General features: G+C 41.5%; 1 protein-coding gene across 6 annotated transcripts in view; it reads right to left on the reverse strand.

Moving 5' to 3' along the window:
• Nucleotides 1-1155: 1155 nt before the first annotated feature.
• dlg4a (discs, large homolog 4a (Drosophila)) overlaps nucleotides 1156-20323 on the reverse strand; it is a 63194-nt gene continuing 44026 nt past the window's right edge. For 5 of the 6 annotated variants that reach the window (XM_004563986.5, XM_004563985.4, XM_076889108.1 and 2 more), the window contains 19 exons: nucleotides 16971-17024; nucleotides 16263-16313; nucleotides 15175-15299; nucleotides 13361-13530; nucleotides 13081-13217; nucleotides 11415-11559; nucleotides 10621-10756; nucleotides 10358-10514; nucleotides 10161-10263; nucleotides 9660-9774; nucleotides 7788-7964; nucleotides 7636-7678; nucleotides 7515-7545; nucleotides 7043-7090; nucleotides 6830-6931; nucleotides 6491-6663; nucleotides 5734-5846; nucleotides 5533-5624; nucleotides 1156-4619 (listed from right to left, as the gene is read on the reverse strand). In XM_004563986.5, coding sequence (XP_004564043.1) covers nucleotides 4513-4619; nucleotides 5533-5624; nucleotides 5734-5846; nucleotides 6491-6663; nucleotides 6830-6931; nucleotides 7043-7090; nucleotides 7515-7545; nucleotides 7636-7678; nucleotides 7788-7964; nucleotides 9660-9774; nucleotides 10161-10263; nucleotides 10358-10514; nucleotides 10621-10756; nucleotides 11415-11559; nucleotides 13081-13217; nucleotides 13361-13530; nucleotides 15175-15299; nucleotides 16263-16313; nucleotides 16971-17024 — 2079 coding nt within the window. In that variant the 3' untranslated portion in view covers nucleotides 1156-4512. Of the gene's footprint in view, nucleotides 4620-5532; nucleotides 5625-5733; nucleotides 5847-6490; nucleotides 6664-6829; nucleotides 6932-7042; nucleotides 7091-7514; nucleotides 7546-7635; nucleotides 7679-7787; nucleotides 7965-9659; nucleotides 9775-10160; nucleotides 10264-10357; nucleotides 10515-10620; nucleotides 10757-11414; nucleotides 11560-13080; nucleotides 13218-13360; nucleotides 13531-15174; nucleotides 15300-16262; nucleotides 16314-16970; nucleotides 17025-19357; nucleotides 19971-20323 lie in introns of those variants that run through there. The other variant, XM_076889109.1, reaches the window with a different exon arrangement.

Consider the following 20323-nt stretch of genomic DNA (forward strand, 5'->3'; position numbering starts at 1 on the left):
TGATTAAAGAGAGAGTTTATTCACAGAGTCGGTTTCTTAATTAGGAGGAAATTTCAAATTCTAACTTTGAAGTAAGCAACTTAATTTTGTTGTTTTTTTCCCCCCTCTTCTCTCTCCCAGCATCTATCCATCTGTCAGGCATCTGGCTTCTTCGAGAGTCCAACTGTGCATTCTTACACCAGCTTGTGGGTATATGCATTGCGTGCCTTGGTACATGAAGTAGACATGATGACTGATAGGAGGATAACAGAATCATGTGGATGTTAGTAACCTGATGGCTGTAAGACTTCACCGTTTTGTCAGCTCGAATCCTGTTTAAGGTCTTTGATGGATGTTCTCTCATCCTTCTGCCTGATTCTGTTTGTCACTTGTAGTTATAATGCATCAGGCACTGGGCTCGGGTCAGATAGAATAACAATGTTCTGTATTTCAGGAACCGAATAAGTGGTTTGAGATAAAATGTAATTTAAACCACTTAACTTCTTTCAGTAACTCTTATTAAGCTCTACAAAGGTGATATGTTTTGATTCTGCTCAAAGCTGGGATATCTTAGGGAAAATGGGATTTACACAAGCACAAACAAAAGTTCAGTGGGTTGCTTGGTTGCACAGCAGGAGTTTGTAATGACCTGCCCATTGGCAAGTCAGTAAGCTTAAAAGCTTTCTGGCGGCGATAGTTAATTTGTGGCTGCATAATAAGAAATAAATTCAGAGTTCATGAAGAGAACGAGCTCAGGTAATAAATAAACGTGGCATTTGCGAGTTTCTAATCCAAAGAGGTTAAGCAATCACAGGGATATAGCATCACAGCGGCCTTACACGCAATCTGAATGTCTACCTACACACAGTCAGGCACTGCAGCATATCATGCGATCAAAAGAAAGGATCCTCGTGATTGTGTGCTTTTCTAAAGAGAAAATGGTTCCCCCGATGAGTGAAGGCAGGGTGGGGAAGCAACCAGCAAATAAGAGCCAGAGCAAGTCTGTGCAAATACATCTGAGTGGAGCTTGTGTAAGCAGCTGTAAATGGAGAATGAGTGCCCTCCTCTGGCCGGACTGTTATTTTCTTCACCTGTGGAACTGGGGTGGGAGTCCAACTATTAACAGGAACAAGCAAACAAAGGAAAAAAAGAAGGCTGCTGAGTCCATTTTCAGAAAGCATTTTTTAAATTAATTTTTATTATTTTATAGCTAATTTACAACAAGCGCTTCACTGAACTGGAACATTTTATTTTGCTTGATACTGTCATTGTTAAATATATTTTTCTGCATCAGCTGACTCTGTTGTAACTTTGTAATCAGTCTTTTCTGTAAAAATTCATATACTTTATAAGGAATATCACACTATGATAAGGATGGCTGAGAGAGATATTAAGAAATACACTGAACCCTCAAATAAAGAAACCCAAAACATATTGTTCAATTCATGGATGTGTCGCGGTGTGTCGTAGTTTCCGTGAGTTCTCTCTATGTGTAAATGTTAAATGCATGTGTGTGGACGTGCTGATATCTCCTTGCGTGTGTCGTTTCTGTGTTTGAGCAGTTAGAAACTGGGCTGTGGCTCTGATGGATGCTGCACTTGTACCAATTCAGCAGTGTGAACGGCTAAAACCTAAACCCACACGGCACTCCAACAACATATTTACAGCATTTCTGGCCAAGACCCGAGAGTTCTCTCAATGTGAAAAAATACAAAAATATACAGACAGGTGATGCAACTGGTGACAGTTCTGAATAAATCATATATATATATATATATATATATATATATATATATATATATATATATATATATATATGTATTTCAAACAGAAATTGATAGTCGTCATTCACAAGCTTCAGCTATTCCAAACCGAGCCAACAGAAGCATGTGAGCATAAAGTAAACAAATATAAATATGAATGGTCACTTCCATCGATACTTCCACCTTTACTCTTTTAATTCAGAACAAATCATAAGTAAATACAAAACACATGCTCTTAAAATCTTGACATGGGGTCCTCCTGCTTTTGCTCGCCATCTTTATCCCGCCGATACCTGTAGCATATAATGCCGTCAGTGCAAACTTTATACAGTTTAAATCTTAGACCCATAAAACCATCTTCATTGCATAACATCATAGCAGTATTGCACTACATCTTCGCGTGCGTGTCTCGCTCTCTCACTCACACACACACACACACACACATTACAACCATAAGGATGGATGTTCTCATATAGCATCGCTTCTATTTTATACACGACACGCGCTTTCTTGCCACTCTCGCACACAAGCGGCAAACACATACCCACACAGTCACACAGACGCACGCAGCTGCATTGCACACGTGTTTCAGTTTGTCTTCAGCGCGTACGAGAACACGTCGTGTGTTCTCGGTTCTAGTGTGAGGTCTGCTTTACGTTGACTTCAATGGTTCAGTTAGTTGTGTGTAGCTTTCTGCTGCGCTTTGCAACATGAAAAATGGGATTGTGTGTAAATCCAAAAACCAAACTGCAATATTACCCCCCGCCCCCCCCCCCCAAAAAAAAAAAAAATCAATGGAATATTATTTGGAAATGTTAATTTTTTTTACAGACTTAATCCCGTTAGAAATTGTCATAAAAAAGATATATATGCATATATATATATTTATATATATAGGCTATTTATTTGTTAAACATGACTTAGCTTTAATTTGTGTGGACACGGGAAGGAGAAAGAAGCAGGGAAAACTGGAAGAGAGAGAACGGATAAAAGGACATATTCCTCCCACACAGAGGAGTCCCCGCACATGAACGAGCACCACCGTGCACACGCAGACACACACACTTACACACACACATACGCCATGGCTTTTAACTGCGACCACTGGAGACGGTGTGTACGTCTGCGGCAGGGGAAGGGGGGTATCTTTTGGAAGAATGACCGATGAGTTTGCTGTGGTGCGATGAAGCTAAGAGCTCTGCTGTTTGTGCCTAGAGAGATAACATTCATCCTGGATGCTGACTAGCAGGTCAGAACAGCCAATCCGCCTGTAGAGGTGTGCTAGGTTACAGCTGAGTTTACGACCCTACGATTGTGTGTCTGTGTGTGTGTGTGTGCGGTTGTGTGTGTGTGTGCCGCTGTAAGGGAGTGAGGGTGTGTGTGTGTGGGTGCATGAGTGTGTTTGTGTGCATAAGAGAGTTGAGGCTAAACTACACGCCAGAGCATCTAGTATGCTCAGCACTGGCCTCTCATGACCATAATCACATGATCATGTCTCTCTTCTCTTCTTGAGACATGCTAAAAAAAACAAACTCCTTCACTTTTTTCTCCTTCCTTTAGATTATTATCACGATTTTCTTCCTTTGTTTTTCTCTTCTCTCTCCGTTGTCTTTGAGGATGCATGCAGAAATTCAGCGTATGAGGTTTTTAGCAATATAATTATTTGAACTGCCTTTAAATAATGCCTTGCAATATTCAACATGGGGTGACCCGAACAAACGTCAGTCTTGGCCTCTGAGGTGTTATTCTGAGTTCACACCCAGAACCAAGATGAGAATCACAAAAAGAAAAAAAAAAAGAAAAGAAAAAAAAAGCGGGTCTTTGCTGAGAAAGGACTCCTGGTCACGTGGGACTCAGCTGGATCTGGGCCCCTGTTCTCGGTCTTCCCCGTTCCTGTCCTGAAACAAGGCAGAGGTGGCAGGACGAGGAGGACAGAAAGCCAGGAGGTGATATAAAAAGAGTGGCCACTGTCTTTTGTTGTTTGTTTTTAAAGTGAGGGGGGACCTCCATCTGAGACATCGGTGCACTGAGGTGTTCAATGTCGGCATGAGACTCGAGATGGCTCTGTAGGTGAGGCGATAGCACCTCAGGGTCCATCTCTGCAAGGTCATCCTTTATTTTCTTTCGAGCCCTGCTCAGAATTAATGTCTCATGTCCACATACATCTAGACTGCTGTGTTGAGCTCCAGGTGACGTGGGCTGCAGTTCACACCCAGCATCAAAATGCAACTGAAATCCGCCTGAAATAGTCACTTCATTTGCTCCCTATCTGGTGGGAAAGTGCACCTGTATCCAAACACAGGTTAAACACATTACATATACACAAGTTATTATCTGTGATTTGGATATTTGCATCCCCCCCACCCCCACCAGCACCCAGTTTAGGGTGCAGTCACAGCTGCATCTAGAGCTGTCCACTCGTGTATCCGAGATGCATTTTAATGCAAAGTGTGAACTGGGTTGGCTTCATTATAGTGGGATACTGGTTTAGTCTTTTCTCTCAGTCTCTTTATACATCGCTGCATTTACATCTGTGTCAGAGTCTCTCTCCTTTTTATTTTTTATTTTTTGGTATCGTTCTTTGCCTCGCGGTGTCGCTGTGTTTTGTCTTAGTATGCGTTTATCTCTCTGTGTCATTCTCAGTGATTGCCTAAGCACTGACTTTGCTGGAGGACAGACAGGCAGGCAGGCGAGGCTGGCTTGGCTGTGAGGGTGAAGGGTGGCGGTCGATCGGTGGTTGTGAGGGAGGGGTGGTCGAGCGGGTGCAGCATCACAGCCTCTCCCGAGTGGGGATCCAGATGTAAGGCCCTGATTGCTCCTCAATCACTGTCTTTACTTTGTGATAGACCTCTTCAAAGCTGTCCCCTTCCACGACAGCTGCAGCGGGACACAGCATGTGCGACAGAAGGAGAGAAAAGAAAAGAACAAATAGAACGAGGTATGGGTTAAAGAAAAAAATGACACAGGCAGCAGGAAATTAAGAGAAAAGAGCAAAGACAGGAGATGAAATTGAAACATTGGTTGGGTGGTGGCGTGGGGATAAAGAGAAACAGGGGAAATGACAATTTAAGATATAATCAATTATGAATATAGTTTTACAATCTGTGTACAACATCAAAGAAGAGGCACATTTACATCAGCTAAGTAGTTCTACACAGTTTCCCACGTGCTTTGAGTGGTTGATGAAATGTCACACCCCCCCACTGTTCATGATTTGTTAGAAACTGTAGACAGTGTTGAATTTGCTGTGAAACCTCGCATTCATATTCTGCCAACTGCTGAGATTTGCCCTAAATGCATCGCTTAAATGTTAAAATGCCCTGAGTCCTCCCAAAAGGCATTCCTTTTCTTATTCAGATTGTTCAGTCGTGCCAGTACAAACGGGAGCGCGGAGCCCGGTCGCTGGCATTTGTTGGCATTAAACAAAAAAAATCTACGAGAGCTACAAGAGGAAGTTTGATCACCTTCTAAAGTGTGCGTACGAGCGCCAGCAAAACACGGTCAGCCTGTTGTTTCTAGAATCTTGTAATGATAAAAGAGATGATTTTTTTCCATATCAAATAGATTATGAGTAATCCTACATTTGAGTGCAAACACAGACGCATAAAATCCTGTTTTTCCATCTGGTTCTGCCAAAACCTAAATGTGAATCCCTCTGCTAAGAATACAGTGATAGACAGTGCATTGAAAAAAGCTTACTTTTTTGTTGACTTTACATTTAAAATGTCCATGTAATTAAGTGCAATCTAAAACCAAACCTCGTGCACATGTGATTGCTGCATGCTCTTACCAGTAAAACACTCTAGGAAGTCTTGTTCTAGTTTGAGGGCTCGGTCCATTCCTTTCCTGGCCTGCTCCTCTGTCAGGCGAGTGTTGATTTCTCTGTTAATCAAATCAAACAAATATAAAATCACACCTGCTTTCAAGCTGTGAAGAATAATCATTGTCAGAATTTTTTTTCTAAATGCATATAGAAGATTTGAGCTCATACAGGACATTCTCCAGCGACTTGGGCCGCACAAAGATGGCAATTGGGTGAAGCTGAGCTGCTTGTAGTCTGCGCACAGCGTTGGCTGAGACATCCAGGATGCAGTGTTTCCCCTGCTGCTCATGCATGCAAGCAAGAACAGAAATGATAAGTAAATACAAAAATAGAATGTTATTTTACTAATGAATATTGTAGGTTAATTGAGCTTAAACGAGCTTATTACTTAAACGGAGCATTGCTGTTATAAAACACAAAGTGTTTTTAGTGCAAACGGATTCATCATACTTAAAGGGGTAAGAGTTTTTTTCCCCATGTCTTTTAGTATTATTTATCTACAGTGTTTTGCGTCAGTTGACCAGTTTTGAAGAGATATCTGCCATTAGATATCTTAAATATTTGCCATGTGGTGCTTCAAGCTCCTAAAAACTGTGATTTTGTGGTTTCTGAAAGAAGCGTTACTACTGATGTTTCACCACACAGCCCAAGTGCTATTTAGTATATTATACATGATAGAAGGTCGAGTCTGCACATATCTACTCAAACCCAAACCCATTTAGATGAATAAAAAGCAGGTATAGAGGTAAAATATGTAAATATATTTGGGGGTAAACTGTTCCTTTAAGTAATGTCCTTGTGCCTGACTTCATACTCTGGGTACTAAAAGCCGTGGTTTTTATGGCATTATTTTTCAATATCTCAATGAATCTGGAGGTAATGATCCCATTTTACAAAACCCATTATCCAACACGCTGCTGCACACCTGCTCAGCCACCTCACGGACACTCTGGACACTCGTGCCGTACAGGTGACTGTTGTACTGTCCGGCCTCAATGAACCGATGGCTCTGGATGTCCTTCTCCATCTGTTCCCTGGAGGACACAAAGTGATAGTCTCGCCCGTCCACCTCATACTCCCTCTTGGGCCGCGTGGTGTCTGTCAAATGAAGAACAGAAAGCGCACCTCATTTTGAATCTCAGCATCACCTCTGTCTGATGCACTGCGCACACATCGCTTTAATATTGTCGCATTGTGCAGCGGTGGCAGCAAGTGAAAACTGGCGAACACATCTGTCTCCGAGACTGACAGCGTAATCACTTACGTGGGACACAAGATCCAAACTTATCGGGGAACTCAGACAACAGGTCATCATTTATCCTGTCCTTCACAGGACCCAGAATGATGATGGGCCTTGCATAATGTACTTATCATAAAGAGAATGAAAGGATAAAGAGAGAGCGGGATCATTCACAAAAGAGAAAATCAAAACAATGAACATTCGTATAAAAGCCTGAAAGTACAGACTTCACCTTACCTTCCACTTGGGTAACTGTCTCATAATTGTGTGAGGCTTTATCTCTCCCTGGTGAGAGAACACAGAAGCGTTCGGTTTCTTTTTGCCTTCTTACAAATGACACGTTTGCATCGGCATGCGCGTGTTTGTACTTATATGCAGGGCAGATGATGTATCTTCAAAGGTGGCAGCAAATGTATGAGATATCATTATTGGCAAGGTGTTAAAGGCGTGACTGTTTGACGTAATGTGTGCTTTGGATTATAGCCTTCTGGGAAATACTGAAGGAGAAGTCTTAGATTCATATCTGGCAGTCAATGATCTGCTCAAATAATAGTGGAGAGGCATTTAGAGATATCAGCAATGCCAAGAGTAGAGCAAAGGTGATGATAACACTGCTTTGTTCACACATTTGTTTTAGTTCCAGCTACTTGCACCTTTAATGCATATTACTAATCTCTTAATGGATGCAAAAGAGCATCCACCGAATTACCTTGTGTGCTCAAGCTGTCCCGACCAAGGTCCTGTAACAGAGACAAGAGCAGATATTTACCGATCAGGACACACTTTGAATGAACTCCCCTCCTTCAGAAAGCTATAATGAACAAACGTACCCTCTCTTTGGTGTTAACACGAGACCACTCTTTTCTTTCCACCCTGTAAGGAAGAAAAATGTGTGACAAAGGTGAGACAACCTGTCATTAGCACTGAGCTGCAGTGCTTTACTCTACATTTCAGTAAGTTTGCTACATATAAAGTGTCTGACCTGTGCTTGCTGGGGATGAAGCCAACCTCTTCAGCCTCATTCTGCGGGCTGACCTTACGGGCCTGCCACCACTCTTCATCTCCGCAGTCCAACACGTGCAGCACGTCTCCAAACTTGAACCCAAGTGCTTGACTGAGAAAGCCACAGTCGGCAGTTTTATCATAGTCAAAAAGAGCCCTGGAAGGAAAAAGAGGATTTCAATTAGGCATTTCATAAAAAGCCTTTAAATATCTTTTTTTTTTAAAAGCCACTGATATTCCAAAAACTGCGCTTTTAGTATATTTTAATGTGCATCGTGATAACAGAAACATCCGTACAGTTGGAAACGTTACATTGTAAGAGATGTGTACTAAAAAAATAATTTTTGAATTTTAACAAGTGTGCTGACTAAATGGAGAGAGAGGACCAGAAACATGCTTGACATTTTCATAAAGACAAAGCGGATAGGAATAAAACATTGGGGGTACGCTGCTATACTGGCATTTTTAAAAATAATTGTTTTTAGCCACCTGTGGCTAGCACTGAGTGCCCCGCACGACTTCAGTTATTCAGAAAAGAAGAATTTGTATGAAATATTGGATTTAGCCTAATTATGAGCTTTAAAAGCATGACTGACAGCGTCTGCTTTCCATGTGCCAGTGGACGTATAACACACTGTGTGAAATGTAACCATGAACTGCTTCTCTTTCCAGGATTTTTTTCGGTCAAGCAAAGCATACCTTGAATACCAGCGACTAGTCCTCTCACCCACACTTCTTATAAAGACCAGTGTGTATTCTGTGCAGTGTGATGTGGTGTTTGGATGTTTGCTTGTTGGTTTTTGGCTTAAAGTATTTCTGCAACCTGCAGTGATTTTGAAGATAATTTGCACCACAAGTACTCTTTAGTTTGTCTTTAATAAACATAGCTAATAAGTTGGTTGGTGTAAATCTTTAAATGGAACATTTCAGAGTAAATTCAATGTGGGTCGGTTGCTGTGTGGCTGTAGAGCTTAGTTTCCATGGATTAATCGTGACATTTTTATTTAACTGCGCAGAAAATAAAGAGCGTTTCAGTAACGTTGTGTTGACTGCTCTAAATGATTACCTTCAGTAAACACGTGAGCCTGTTGTATACACAGTAAACACAGTAATGCAATGATGTCCTGCTGGTACTCCCTGTAAATCTAATATTGGCGGTGAATACATCAAATGGTAGCTAAATGCATATAAAGGCCCAGGAAACAATAATAAACACTCTAATGCTGTTGACTGAGACATATTTGCAGACAGATACTTTACATTTTTCCTCTTTATTCTTCTTCCTCTTAAGGCTTGTAGTTTTTGTGATTTTTGTATGTCTAGTGATCGCCTTGTCATTTTATTTCTCTATTCTTACTTCATATTGTGTGCCTTTGAAGCCTGACTATACATTGCCTTTGATAACGCTTCTACTTCTACTCTTGCGGCTATAGATCCTATTCTGACTTTCAAAACTCAACACTTCAACTGAACGAGGCTTTGCAAATGTTTCTTTGTAGCAGTTGGCAGCATAATGGCGTTCAAGTGGAAGGACGGCTGAGTTCAAATAATGACATTTTCTTTAGTTAAATATGCTTGACATATTTTTGGCTTTGTGCAGGTAGATTTTTAGCTCTCTGACTCAAAATACTTTAAACAACATTAAATGGAACTAAATCTGCATTATTTGAAGTATTTGAAACATCCATACTATGCTGCAATATAACCACTCTTATTAATGATAAAAAGCTGTGGATTTCTGCTATGCTGCAGTCAAACGATGCATTAACCCAAAAACCGTATCCTCGAGCCACTTTGATCTCATCCTATAAGGCTAATATCAAAGGTAGTTCTTCTGCTTTTAGTGTGAGACCTGATGTAGAAGCCTCTCTTTGGATTACTCCTTAGGGTTGTCGTCCCAGAGCCCATGCTGCTGTTCATCAGCTGTTCCCTCAAGTCATGGATCTTAGCCTCGAAACGACTGTACTCTGCAACAGAGAAACACAAACATATAAGATTCCATATTTTACTCTCAGACACCTAAAATGTTTGCTTCAATAAAAATAAAGATCTTTCTCTTTTCCATGTCTAGTCCTTCAGTGGCTGAAGCGTGGATAAATGGATTTAGCTGCAGATGTTTGATCTCTTTGTTTCAAAAAGAATCTAAATGAGAAATTACTAAGTCATTGTTTTGTTCTTTGCCCATCGCCTACATTTCCACCTTATTTAAAAAGTAGTCCTACCATTGCATTTAGTCATTTTCTTCAAAAAGAGATTTTGAAGCTTATTTTAAAGGCCAATTTTTAGACTCATTGCTCAAACAAGTTTTGCAACGTATAAAGTTCTTTGTGAGAAGGTCTCTCAGTGGTTTTACCATCGGGTCGGTACTGTGCGATGATGGTAACTGTCTGGCCAGCGTTCTTCAGTGCTGCAGCTGCCTGTTCGTGTGTGGCCATACGCAGGTCCACGCCGTTTACCTGTCACACACACACCATGACTGTTAACACCTGACGACCCAGTGCTGCTAAGGATTACATGACTACTTGATAACATGAAGAAAACTGTCATTACACTGAGGATCTGATCCCCTTTGTGCAGCTCTCCGCTGAGATCAGCTGGACCGCCTGCCAGGATGAAGGAGATAAAGATCCCCTCGCCGTCCTCTCCTCCGACGATGTTAAATCCCAAACCTGTGGAGCCTCGGTGGATCAAAACTCGACGAGGCTCTCTGAAAAATCGATGAAGGAGACAAAATAAGTTTTATAGGGCTAAAATGCCCCCATAATAATAATAAATAAACAAGATAAAACTGCAGTTCAAGGATCATTGCTCACCTGGGAATATCATCATCTCCCATCATGCCGTGTAGAACAGGAGAAAATCGACTCGGTGAGGTGGGAGTGAGGGCTTGCGGGTAATCAGATCCGAGATAGTTTGGGTGGCTAAGTTCAGTATCCATATGGGAATATGCTGGAAAAATAAGCACAAAACCAAATGAGGTGTAACATACCAAGCACATGGATTTTATTGTACTTCAATTTTCATGCACTTTTTTCTTGGTTTCAGGTCACAGGTTGCACTGCAACTTAAGAAAACACCAGAAAAATAGAAAAGGAAATACTACGGAAGTAGCGGAAAACAAATCTGTGTTTTGGGGGGAAAAATAACAAGACAAAAGTGACAGAAACCAAAACACGCTGAGACACGCTCAAAATAAACAGAAGATTCATCAGTGTAGTACAAGAGAAAAGGGGAAAGTAACGTGTTTTAATACTGTACATACATGTTTGCTATTAGACTTTTACTGTTAGCTTGCTATTCCATTAAGTTTCTGTCTCCCAAAATCACATCTGTTGTGTTTTGTGAAACTTTTTTCTGGTGAAATTTGTGTTTTGTATTTTTGTAGCTCTCACTTTGTAGAGAAAACTGGTAGAAACTGGTTCTGAACTGAGCTTTTACTATTCATAGAAATCCCACAGTCATCTCTAGCACTTAATAAGACTTTTTCTCCCTCTGTTCTATTTTTGACAGCTGTTCCAAACACAAAAAGAGCAGGTCTTGTTTTTAATAGCTCAAAGTTCTCTTTAATACGGGGTGAGGAAATTTGGGCAGAAGGATGGAGGCTTACTGCTGGTGAGGTCAGGAGGGTTGTACGAGTTGGTCAGGAACAGGTTGTTGGGCTTGGCCACCCTGAGGTACACCACCTCGGCTGTGTTCTTCAGAGCCCCCACCGCATCCTCGTGCATCACATCCTCCAGACACACGTTGTTCACCTGATTGTTCGCAACAAACAAGGAAACACAGGTAAGGTAACAAAGTGCAAATAAGAAGGCTGTCACCCCTGTGACTTCATTATGTGTGATCCAGCAGCACTCATGGATTAGATTTAACAGAGACATTTAGCAGCTAGATTCCAGTAATGAAAGCAAAATTATAGTTTAGTCCGTGGAAAGTTAATACATGTTAGGGAAAGATGTTAATAACATTAATTTTTAATGGTAGAACAATAAGTTTTAAGAGATTTATTGTAACACAGACCAGTTTGAATAATACGCTAAGTGAAGTTGCTCCATGAGAGAATCTCTCTTTGTCTAAAAGCGGGAGTCACATTCATTTCCATCCATGGGCTATATTCAGCCCCATGAGATATCAAGTGTGCCAGGCCAGTAAAACCACTTCCTAATAACTTAGAAGAAATATACACATCTAAAATTCTCCCTGTTTTTTACTGTAATAAGGTACAAGATACATTTGGAAAATGTTCATATTTTATGAAGCATCCAGGAGTCTGAACCTTTTGAGGTCCTCTCACCCTCAGCTGGTCTAGGTGGATCGCTGCCCATCCCTAAGCCTGGTTTCGCTAGAGGTTTCTTCCTGTTAAAAAGGGGTTTTTCCTTCCCACTGTTGTCAAGTGCTTGGGGCAACACAGGGTAGTCTGATTGTTGGGGTCTTTCTTCTACTATTTCTGGGCCTTTAACTTCCAATGTAAAGTGCCTCAGGGAGACTGTTGTTGTGATTTGGCGCTATATAAATACAACAGAATTGATTTAAATGCATATACATCGTAAGAAAAACAATATCCTCCAAATTCAGTCAGTCTACTGTTAGTATAACCAAACGCTTTGTCAAATGTGGAAAAATCGCATCAGTCACACTTAGCAAAGCGTTCCAGATGGGACCCTGTGGAGGGCTGGTTCTGGCTCACTGACCTCATGTTTGACACCTCTGATGCAGAAATTAGAGTATAAATCGCTAAACTCAAATTGGTTTAGACACCTTTAAAGTGGACGGGAAATGCAGGGAGAGAAACAGTTGGAATGACAAGTTCCAGCTGATTGAGAGTTAAATCAAAGAAACTGTGGCTGCGTGGTGTTAACTGTAGGTTACAGAGAGAACACATAATGTATTTTTTAACAAATTCACAGGGAACAAAAGGATGCTGCCACATCCCATTCTGAGTTAAAGCAATGGCTCAGACACCATTTAGTGGGAACAGCACCATTTTGAAGCTGGTGGTGTTGAGCTGTGTGTTCCCCAGCAGGTGGCAGTAATGCTGCTTAGAAATCACTCTGGCATTGTTGTAGTTAAGGCTCACTCCATCCTACACATCTGTTAACATATTAATGGCTGTAATGTCAAACCATGAAAACTGAGAGCTGTAATTTATCTTGGCTCTTGATACATCAGTGCCTCATATGTGCGCAATGTGTGAGTGTACATACGGGTGAACACGAATCCATGTATGAGAACACATGTCCCTGCATGCTGGAAGCTATTATATGTGAGTGACTGACCGCTAAGATCTTGTCTCCAATCTGCAGACGCCCATCTTTATGAGCTGCTCCGCCTTCAATGATCTTAGTGACATAGATGCTGTTATCTCCTGGTATGTGCTGGTTCCCCACCCCTCCAGCTATGCTGAAACCTAATCCTGAGAAAAGGGGGAGCAGAGCGTGAGCAAAGGAGGTGCAGGTTAACACAGAGTAGATTTGCTAAATCCAGAGGGCACAGCTTAGCATCCGTAAGCCCACGCAAAAGCCTTGATGCTTTGCACCAGTCCTCGCTTGCACACACCTTTAGGCCCTTTGATGAGCTTGATTTCAGTGACTTTTTCCGCTGCTGGTTTTCTGCGGAGAACGTAGAGGCGGACGATAGCACCTGCCTCCTTAAGAGCCTCCACAGCTTGGCTATGTGTCACCTCCCTCACGTCCACATCATTCACAAATAGGATGCAGTCGTTCACACTAAGAAATGGAGAGAGACAGAGAGAGACTGTGGGCGCGAGAGGAAAAAATACCGCATGAGTTTTTGTTTTGGTGAAGAAGTTTGGGTGTAATCCTCCACCAGACGAGGTCAGGAACAGTCAATCTCCAGCTACAGCCGCGCTGGGGATCCAGTTTCACTGCAGACTTTTTTTTTTCTCCACTTCTCAGTGACTAAGATTAAAGAGGGTATAATCTCTTGCTCTATTGATTTAGCACCGGGGGAAAGCTGCAGTATAGCTTCTTTGTGTTAACCGCTCATAAAAAATGATGACGACTTGATAGGTAAAGCGAAAGTGACAGCCTGTGTGTATAGGAGAAGCTGATCTTCAGCGATGAAATTGCTATTTTCAGACACACACATTTTTTTCCCCCTCCAGGGCCGTGTTTTCGTGATTCCATTCATGTATTCAAAATGTATTTTATGGCCATGAAAATGATGATGCGTAAATAGGACTGAAATTATTCTTGCAGGCTGCCGGAGCTTTAACCACTGAAATACATCGCTATAGTCAAATCCAAAGGGACCCAATCACAGCTGACATCTTCATGCAAATGATGTTACATCATCCGAGCTGCATATTATCTGCAAGGCTGCATGTAGGAAAGATTTAAAACATTTTTATCATGCAATGTTTTTTTCAGCCTCCACAGAGCATCTGTGTATATTTATTGATGCACTGTGTTGATTTGAGCACAACCTTTATTAAACGTGTATGTGTAGGGGACTAAATATTCCAAATAACCGTCATTTAACTGCAAAAAATAAATAAATCAGTTACTTTGATGGAAGAACCTTTTAACAACCACGTTAAAATAAGCAGATAGTAGCTTAATCAAAGACCAAGGACAAAAAATATACTTGCATTCAAGCAAATATGAGCATTTTCATTAGGTCTTCTTCAAACTCATCATTCCAGATGGAGGTTTATAGGTCAAGTGTAAAGAAGACGATGCGTCTGTGTTAAAGCACAGTGACAGAAATGGATCCTAAGTGTTGTTTTTTTCCCACAGAAAGGCAAACTCTGTACTACATCCTCTTATGAAAGTGGCAAAACATGCATATTATTACATATTCTTGCAACAAGCATGATTAGGATTCCATCTTTTTTCATTTAAATTTAGGCGCGAACAGTTCTTTTCTTCCAAAAAATATGTTGCAGCTTGCCGCTACATGTTTTGTCCATTAAGTGAGAGTGTGGAGATTTATGGCACTAACCTTGACACACAAACCACATTTTAAACTTGCTTTTCCATATCGTTAGTTTAAAGTGCGACCTAATTTGTCATATACAACATATTTAAGCCTTACTTTACTTCTTTTAAACATGGCATCAAAATGCAAAAAGACCTTTAAACATGTCAGGGAAGAAAATACAAACTCTTAGCTAGGCTAAGGCATGCCTTTCTTGAGTTAAACAGACAGATGCTCTTACATGTAGCTCTGAAGCTGAGCAGACTGAACGAGCAACGAGTTATGTACAGTACTGTGTTACATTACTTTGCACTTAAAAAAGAAGACGGGAGGCTTTGCTTAAGCATCCACTTCTCTTGTCTTGGGTTTTGGAATGTATGTGCGTACAGACTGGATTTGTGTTTATTGTAGCTCGCTGTGTGCGCTTTTACCTCAGCCGTCCATCCTGAGCAGCAGCTCCTCCAGGTATGATTTTGGTGATGAAGATGCTGGGGTCATCGCCCACGTGAGGGTTGTCTGTTCCCCCTGCTATGCTAAAGCCCAGGCCTGAGTTACCCTGCAATTCAATGCAAACAAAGCACACAGTTATTCATGTGCAAGAGAAAGTTTTCCTGTGACTGCATGCAGTCCTGTGAAAAAACAAAAAACACAGCTCTATTGAGCTCTTGCAACAGCATTTTAATAAGGCTGATGTCTGTACTTTGACTGGGACATTAAAATACCCTCTTTTTCTCTCTTCAAGCCATTCAGTTGTAGATTTGCTGCTGTGCTTGGGGTCACTGTTCTGTTTCCTGATCCGTTTGGGCTTTTGCTCACGTTTGACTCTAGATTACTTTAGTAAACAGTGGAGTTTATGTTTGACTCAATGTCATTAAGGTGCCTGGGTCTCATGGCTCTAAAACAAGCCAGTGCTTGACAGTTGGCATGAGGTGTTGGGCGCTGATATGCTGTGTTTGGTTTGGGCCAAAACTTTCCACTTTGGTTTGTTTACATAAAACTTTGCAAACCTTTACAAAGCTGTGTTGCCATGTTCTTTTTACAGAGAAGAGGATTTCTCCTGGCAACTTTTCCAAATATGCCATACTTGTTAAGTCTTTTTATAACTGTACCGTCATCAACCTAACATTTAACTCTTGGATTTTTGGGAATTTCTCTGAGCCTTGCACAGTCTGACTTTGGGAAAATTACCGCACTCTGTTATCAACAGACCAGCAAACTGCCAAAACCTGTGCTTTTACTTGTTGAAAATCACTTAATCACGTGCATTTGATTAGCAGCGCCTTGCTGCTACTTAATTCTCTTTGTCATCTGAAGGTTTCGTGTTTCCATGTCTTTGAATGACGGGAGTGGCATTTATAGATATATCACTCACAGCACTTTTACATTCATGCATCCATAAAAAGCTTGACTTTGACTCGCTCTAACTTTTAATCCCGATGCTGTCCATACGATAAGAATCACAGCGCAACTGGACTGTAAATGTGTAATGAGGTTTAAAAGATCACATCATGACACTCACTCTCTCCAGTGTGATTTCCTCATACTCGATTTCGCCTTCTGTCCCATTCACCTGTCAAGAAGACATCAGTTTAAGGGTGGTGTCCCTGTAGACCATTTTTGTCACAACCAGTCAGCTAAATTTTATCTCTAGCATTAGTCCCGTGGACCGGATCATCATATGTGCACTATTGACTGCTGCACTGTTCTTTCAGTCCCATTCTTCCTTCTGGATGAACAACTTGGCTCCACGTCAGCTTTACCTTTGCAATTACAGTTCAAGAGGACGAGGAGATTTAAGTAACTTCAGTCTTCAGTGTTTTGGTGTCTGACCTAGAAAACAACTTCTCTTCATGCGGTAGTGGTGCAAAAATGCTGCTGCTGCTCTGTGATTGCAGGCATTTCCTCATTCTCTACACAACTCGTGATGATACGGTCACTGCTTTTCCTTACAGATATGACACCATTTCAGAACTCTGAAGCAAATTAAGGAATATTTCTATTCTCCCAAATGTATATCAAACAAAGAAAGCTAATTTAATTAAAATGGAGGAAAAATTCATAACTGTTACCGTGCAGATTAAAACAGTGTGCAAAGCCCTACCTGCAGGGTGGGAAAGGAGTGGAATTGAACTGATAATGTACAATGAATATGAAGGCAGTTAAGTTAGCCATGTGGTTAAGCCTAACGTAATAATACAATAAAGGGAAGATTAAACATAATCCTTACATATGGGGAGCCATCGAGTGTGTCAGTGTTCACGACCACTGGAGGAGTGTTTCCCTGGAGGCAGAGAGAAAGGAAACATTATTAAGAAATAATGGCAGAAATTCAAATGTGAGGCAAGTCTCGGCTGAGCTCTCAGTGTACCCTTGAAACCTGCAGTCGCAGCCAAGACTGATGACCATTTTAGCTGTAAGCTGTGATGACACTGCTCTCACTATGCTTTGGTTATCACTCTGCTAAAGGATGGAGAGCACTGCTCCTAAACCATTTGTTATCATCCGTCCATGATGGACACAGAAATAATTCACGCAGGCCCTTATACTCATGGCCATGGTTTTATTTTTGCTCTAGCTGCTAGTTGAATTACAGAGCTGATGCACTAAGTGGTCATCTCATAGATATTGCGGATATGCCTCCTGCCCATCGTTTCAAAACAAACATCTCAGTATTTCGTACATATGGCAATTTCTGTGGAGAGTCGGAGGATGATGAAGACACGGTAAACTGGTGTAATGACAATGACACACAGCATGATTAGCCCATTTAGTATAATGCCGGCTCGCTTAATGGTCGGCGATTCTGTCCTAAACCATACAGCAGCAAAGCTCACAGAGCCAGATTAAACCACAGCATTTCAACAAGTTATCCATCAGGATTAAAGTGATGTAGAAAATAGCACAAAAAGCAGCAAATCAGTGGGTGGACAGGATTTTTGGCGTGGACGTGGGTTGGATTTACCTGCCAAGAATTTTCTTCCAGCTCACCTGAAGTGTCACAGTTTATCCATGCTCTTTTATTTCACTTCAGTTTCATTCATACAGCACCAGCTCGCCACAGCAGACATCAACACTGTACTCTCGTTCTTTCATCATTCTTTCTGGGATTCACTCACATCTTCAGTCTGTCGCTCTAAAATGCGAATACACTGTTGACCGACTCCCTGTGCAAACGCCATTGTTCATTTTTTTTTGTTACTGTTCTTTAGCACACGCTGATTAGCATGGGGAAGACACTGTGCATCCAAAAGTGCTTACAGAAAAGCAAACAGCAGCACAAAATCAGCCTGCTGACCTTCACAGACCTGACAGCTCTGACACACACAAACAGCTACGCGGCCAATCCAAACACATGCGCTTTCAATAAAATGGCTTCATAATCCTAGCCAGTGATCTTTATGGGATGCAAAGGGAAGTTATTTGTTTACACTCTCTAAGACGTTCAAGCTGAGCCAGAGGAAGAAGTGTTATCCGTTTATTCATATTTTCTCTGAAAACAACATCTGGATGTGATTCACTGTAGAAATACATTATAGCAGTGCAGCAGCTTTTCAGCAGACTTTTAACAACATGCATTTTGACTGATCACAGCAGGAAATGCAGATAATTTACATTTTGTTTGTAATGGTTCAGTTTCATTAGGCGTTCCATGGCGCAGCAGGAGAAGTGCAGGGGTAACTAATGACATTAATGAAGCCTTTGTTTCACTCTGTGTCCCAGAGCTACCACGCACTATAACAAAATCCTGGCACAGCAAATTATTTCATTAACAACATTATTTATATCTGAGGAGCCAAAAAGTTCAGTGAAGCCTGCTCCTTTTAAACATGCTGGATGTGTGGAATTGCCCGACGACTCGGGCAATTTCACAAAACGTCAGTCCTCCTAAAGAAAAGACACAAATCTCTCTTCTGACGAGTGTTTCAACTGCTCACTGTCTGATTGCAGCATCGCCTGTGCACGGCTTCATCACGCACGGTAGCCGCATCCAGCGGTGCTACTGAACATTACGTCAAATTCATCCTTATCTGGAGAGAGAAATAATGAGTATAGCTAGCAGAAATCTAAGCCTAGTGCAGGCAATTTCCCTGCAGGGATTTTGACAGAGCTCTCTTTCTGTCTCTCCGCTCTGTCAAGTCTTTCGACATCAGGGCGGTTAGGATTTACAGTGTTTGGCTGCTCTTGCCCACCTATATTTTAACACCACCTATTCAGCCATCCCTGGCATGGCTCTATAGGCAGCACCGCCATCCATCAGCAAACGGACACTAATGCATTTACAATTCAAGCAGGACTTTGCAAATTTGCATCACTACTCACACACGGCCTGAGCAGGACTTGATTAGTATTAGCAGATCTGATTACTCGAGCTCACTGTGATTAAAATGTCTGTTATGAGCTTTAATGGCAGCAATTTGAAAAGTTAAAAAAAATCCCGGTGCCTTTTAAATCACACAATAACACAATGCACATACTTTAAAATATTTAAATAACAAAACACACTAATGTAATATTCTGTGCCGGTGACATTTTCATTAAAATCTGTGCAACTATGCTGAGGTGAAGTCATACAAACAAACAAACATGAAGTAAACATGTTTAAAACATGCCTACCATTTTATGATGCCGACGTTTCTTGCCCTTCCGCACATTGTTGAGGAATCGGCAGCCCATCTTTTTGGCGTACCACACAGACATAAACATTGTGCTTCTGTCCTTAGATGTCAGTCACTGATATTCAATATTACACCCTGTTCAAGTCTTACAACGATATACAGACACACTGAAAGTGTCAAGGTGTTTTTTTAGAGTACCCTCTGCAAGCATCTTCATTCAAATTCACCACAAAGTACCACCAAGGTATTGTTGCCAAGCGAGCCATTAGGTCTAGGCCCTGCCATAACAGTAAGCTTCCACAGTGGATCAATTAAAAGATACCTGTTTCAACTTAAGATATTACACTTGAGCTTTACATTTAACTCAAATCTAATCGAACCCTGCTGGCATGCTCAAGACATGCAACGATTTCATGTCCAGAATCACAGAAAGAGCACAGCTCAGTAATGTTTTCCTCCTGTTGAGTCGGTGCTGAAGATTTCATCCACCAAGGCTGAGGCTGATCACTTGTTGCCAGTAAGTCTTGTTGTTATCTGATACCCGATCATCCACTCTTCGGGAAGCCATCTATCCAGAATAAAAAGAAATAGATCCCTTCATTCTCCATCCTCTCTGGTAGTGGACTACGATAGCCGTGCCTCCCTGCTACTGGTCTGTGCTCAGAGAGAACGCAGTTCACATTTTCTGCTGCTACTGTACTGTACCCCTCCCATCCCTGCTGCTGCGAGAAAGAGGAGCAGGCAGGAAAGTTTGATGGCAATTACTTAGCTGTCTCACTGTATAATGTCTACGCTGGTGATGTGAAAGGCTGAGGAATTATACTTTGACTGAACTTAAGAAGGACAAGTGGCGCAAACTGGCCTCCCTTTTTTCTTAGGGAACACTCGACACTGAAAGGTTTGTGAGTACTGTACCAGTTCTAGTAAAAAGAATGAAGCCTGAACACAGTAGTGACAGCTTGGT

Source organism: Maylandia zebra, linkage group LG10 (genome assembly GCF_041146795.1).
Source record: "Maylandia zebra isolate NMK-2024a linkage group LG10, Mzebra_GT3a, whole genome shotgun sequence".
NCBI classification, from domain to species: domain Eukaryota; kingdom Metazoa; phylum Chordata; class Actinopteri; order Cichliformes; family Cichlidae; genus Maylandia; species Maylandia zebra.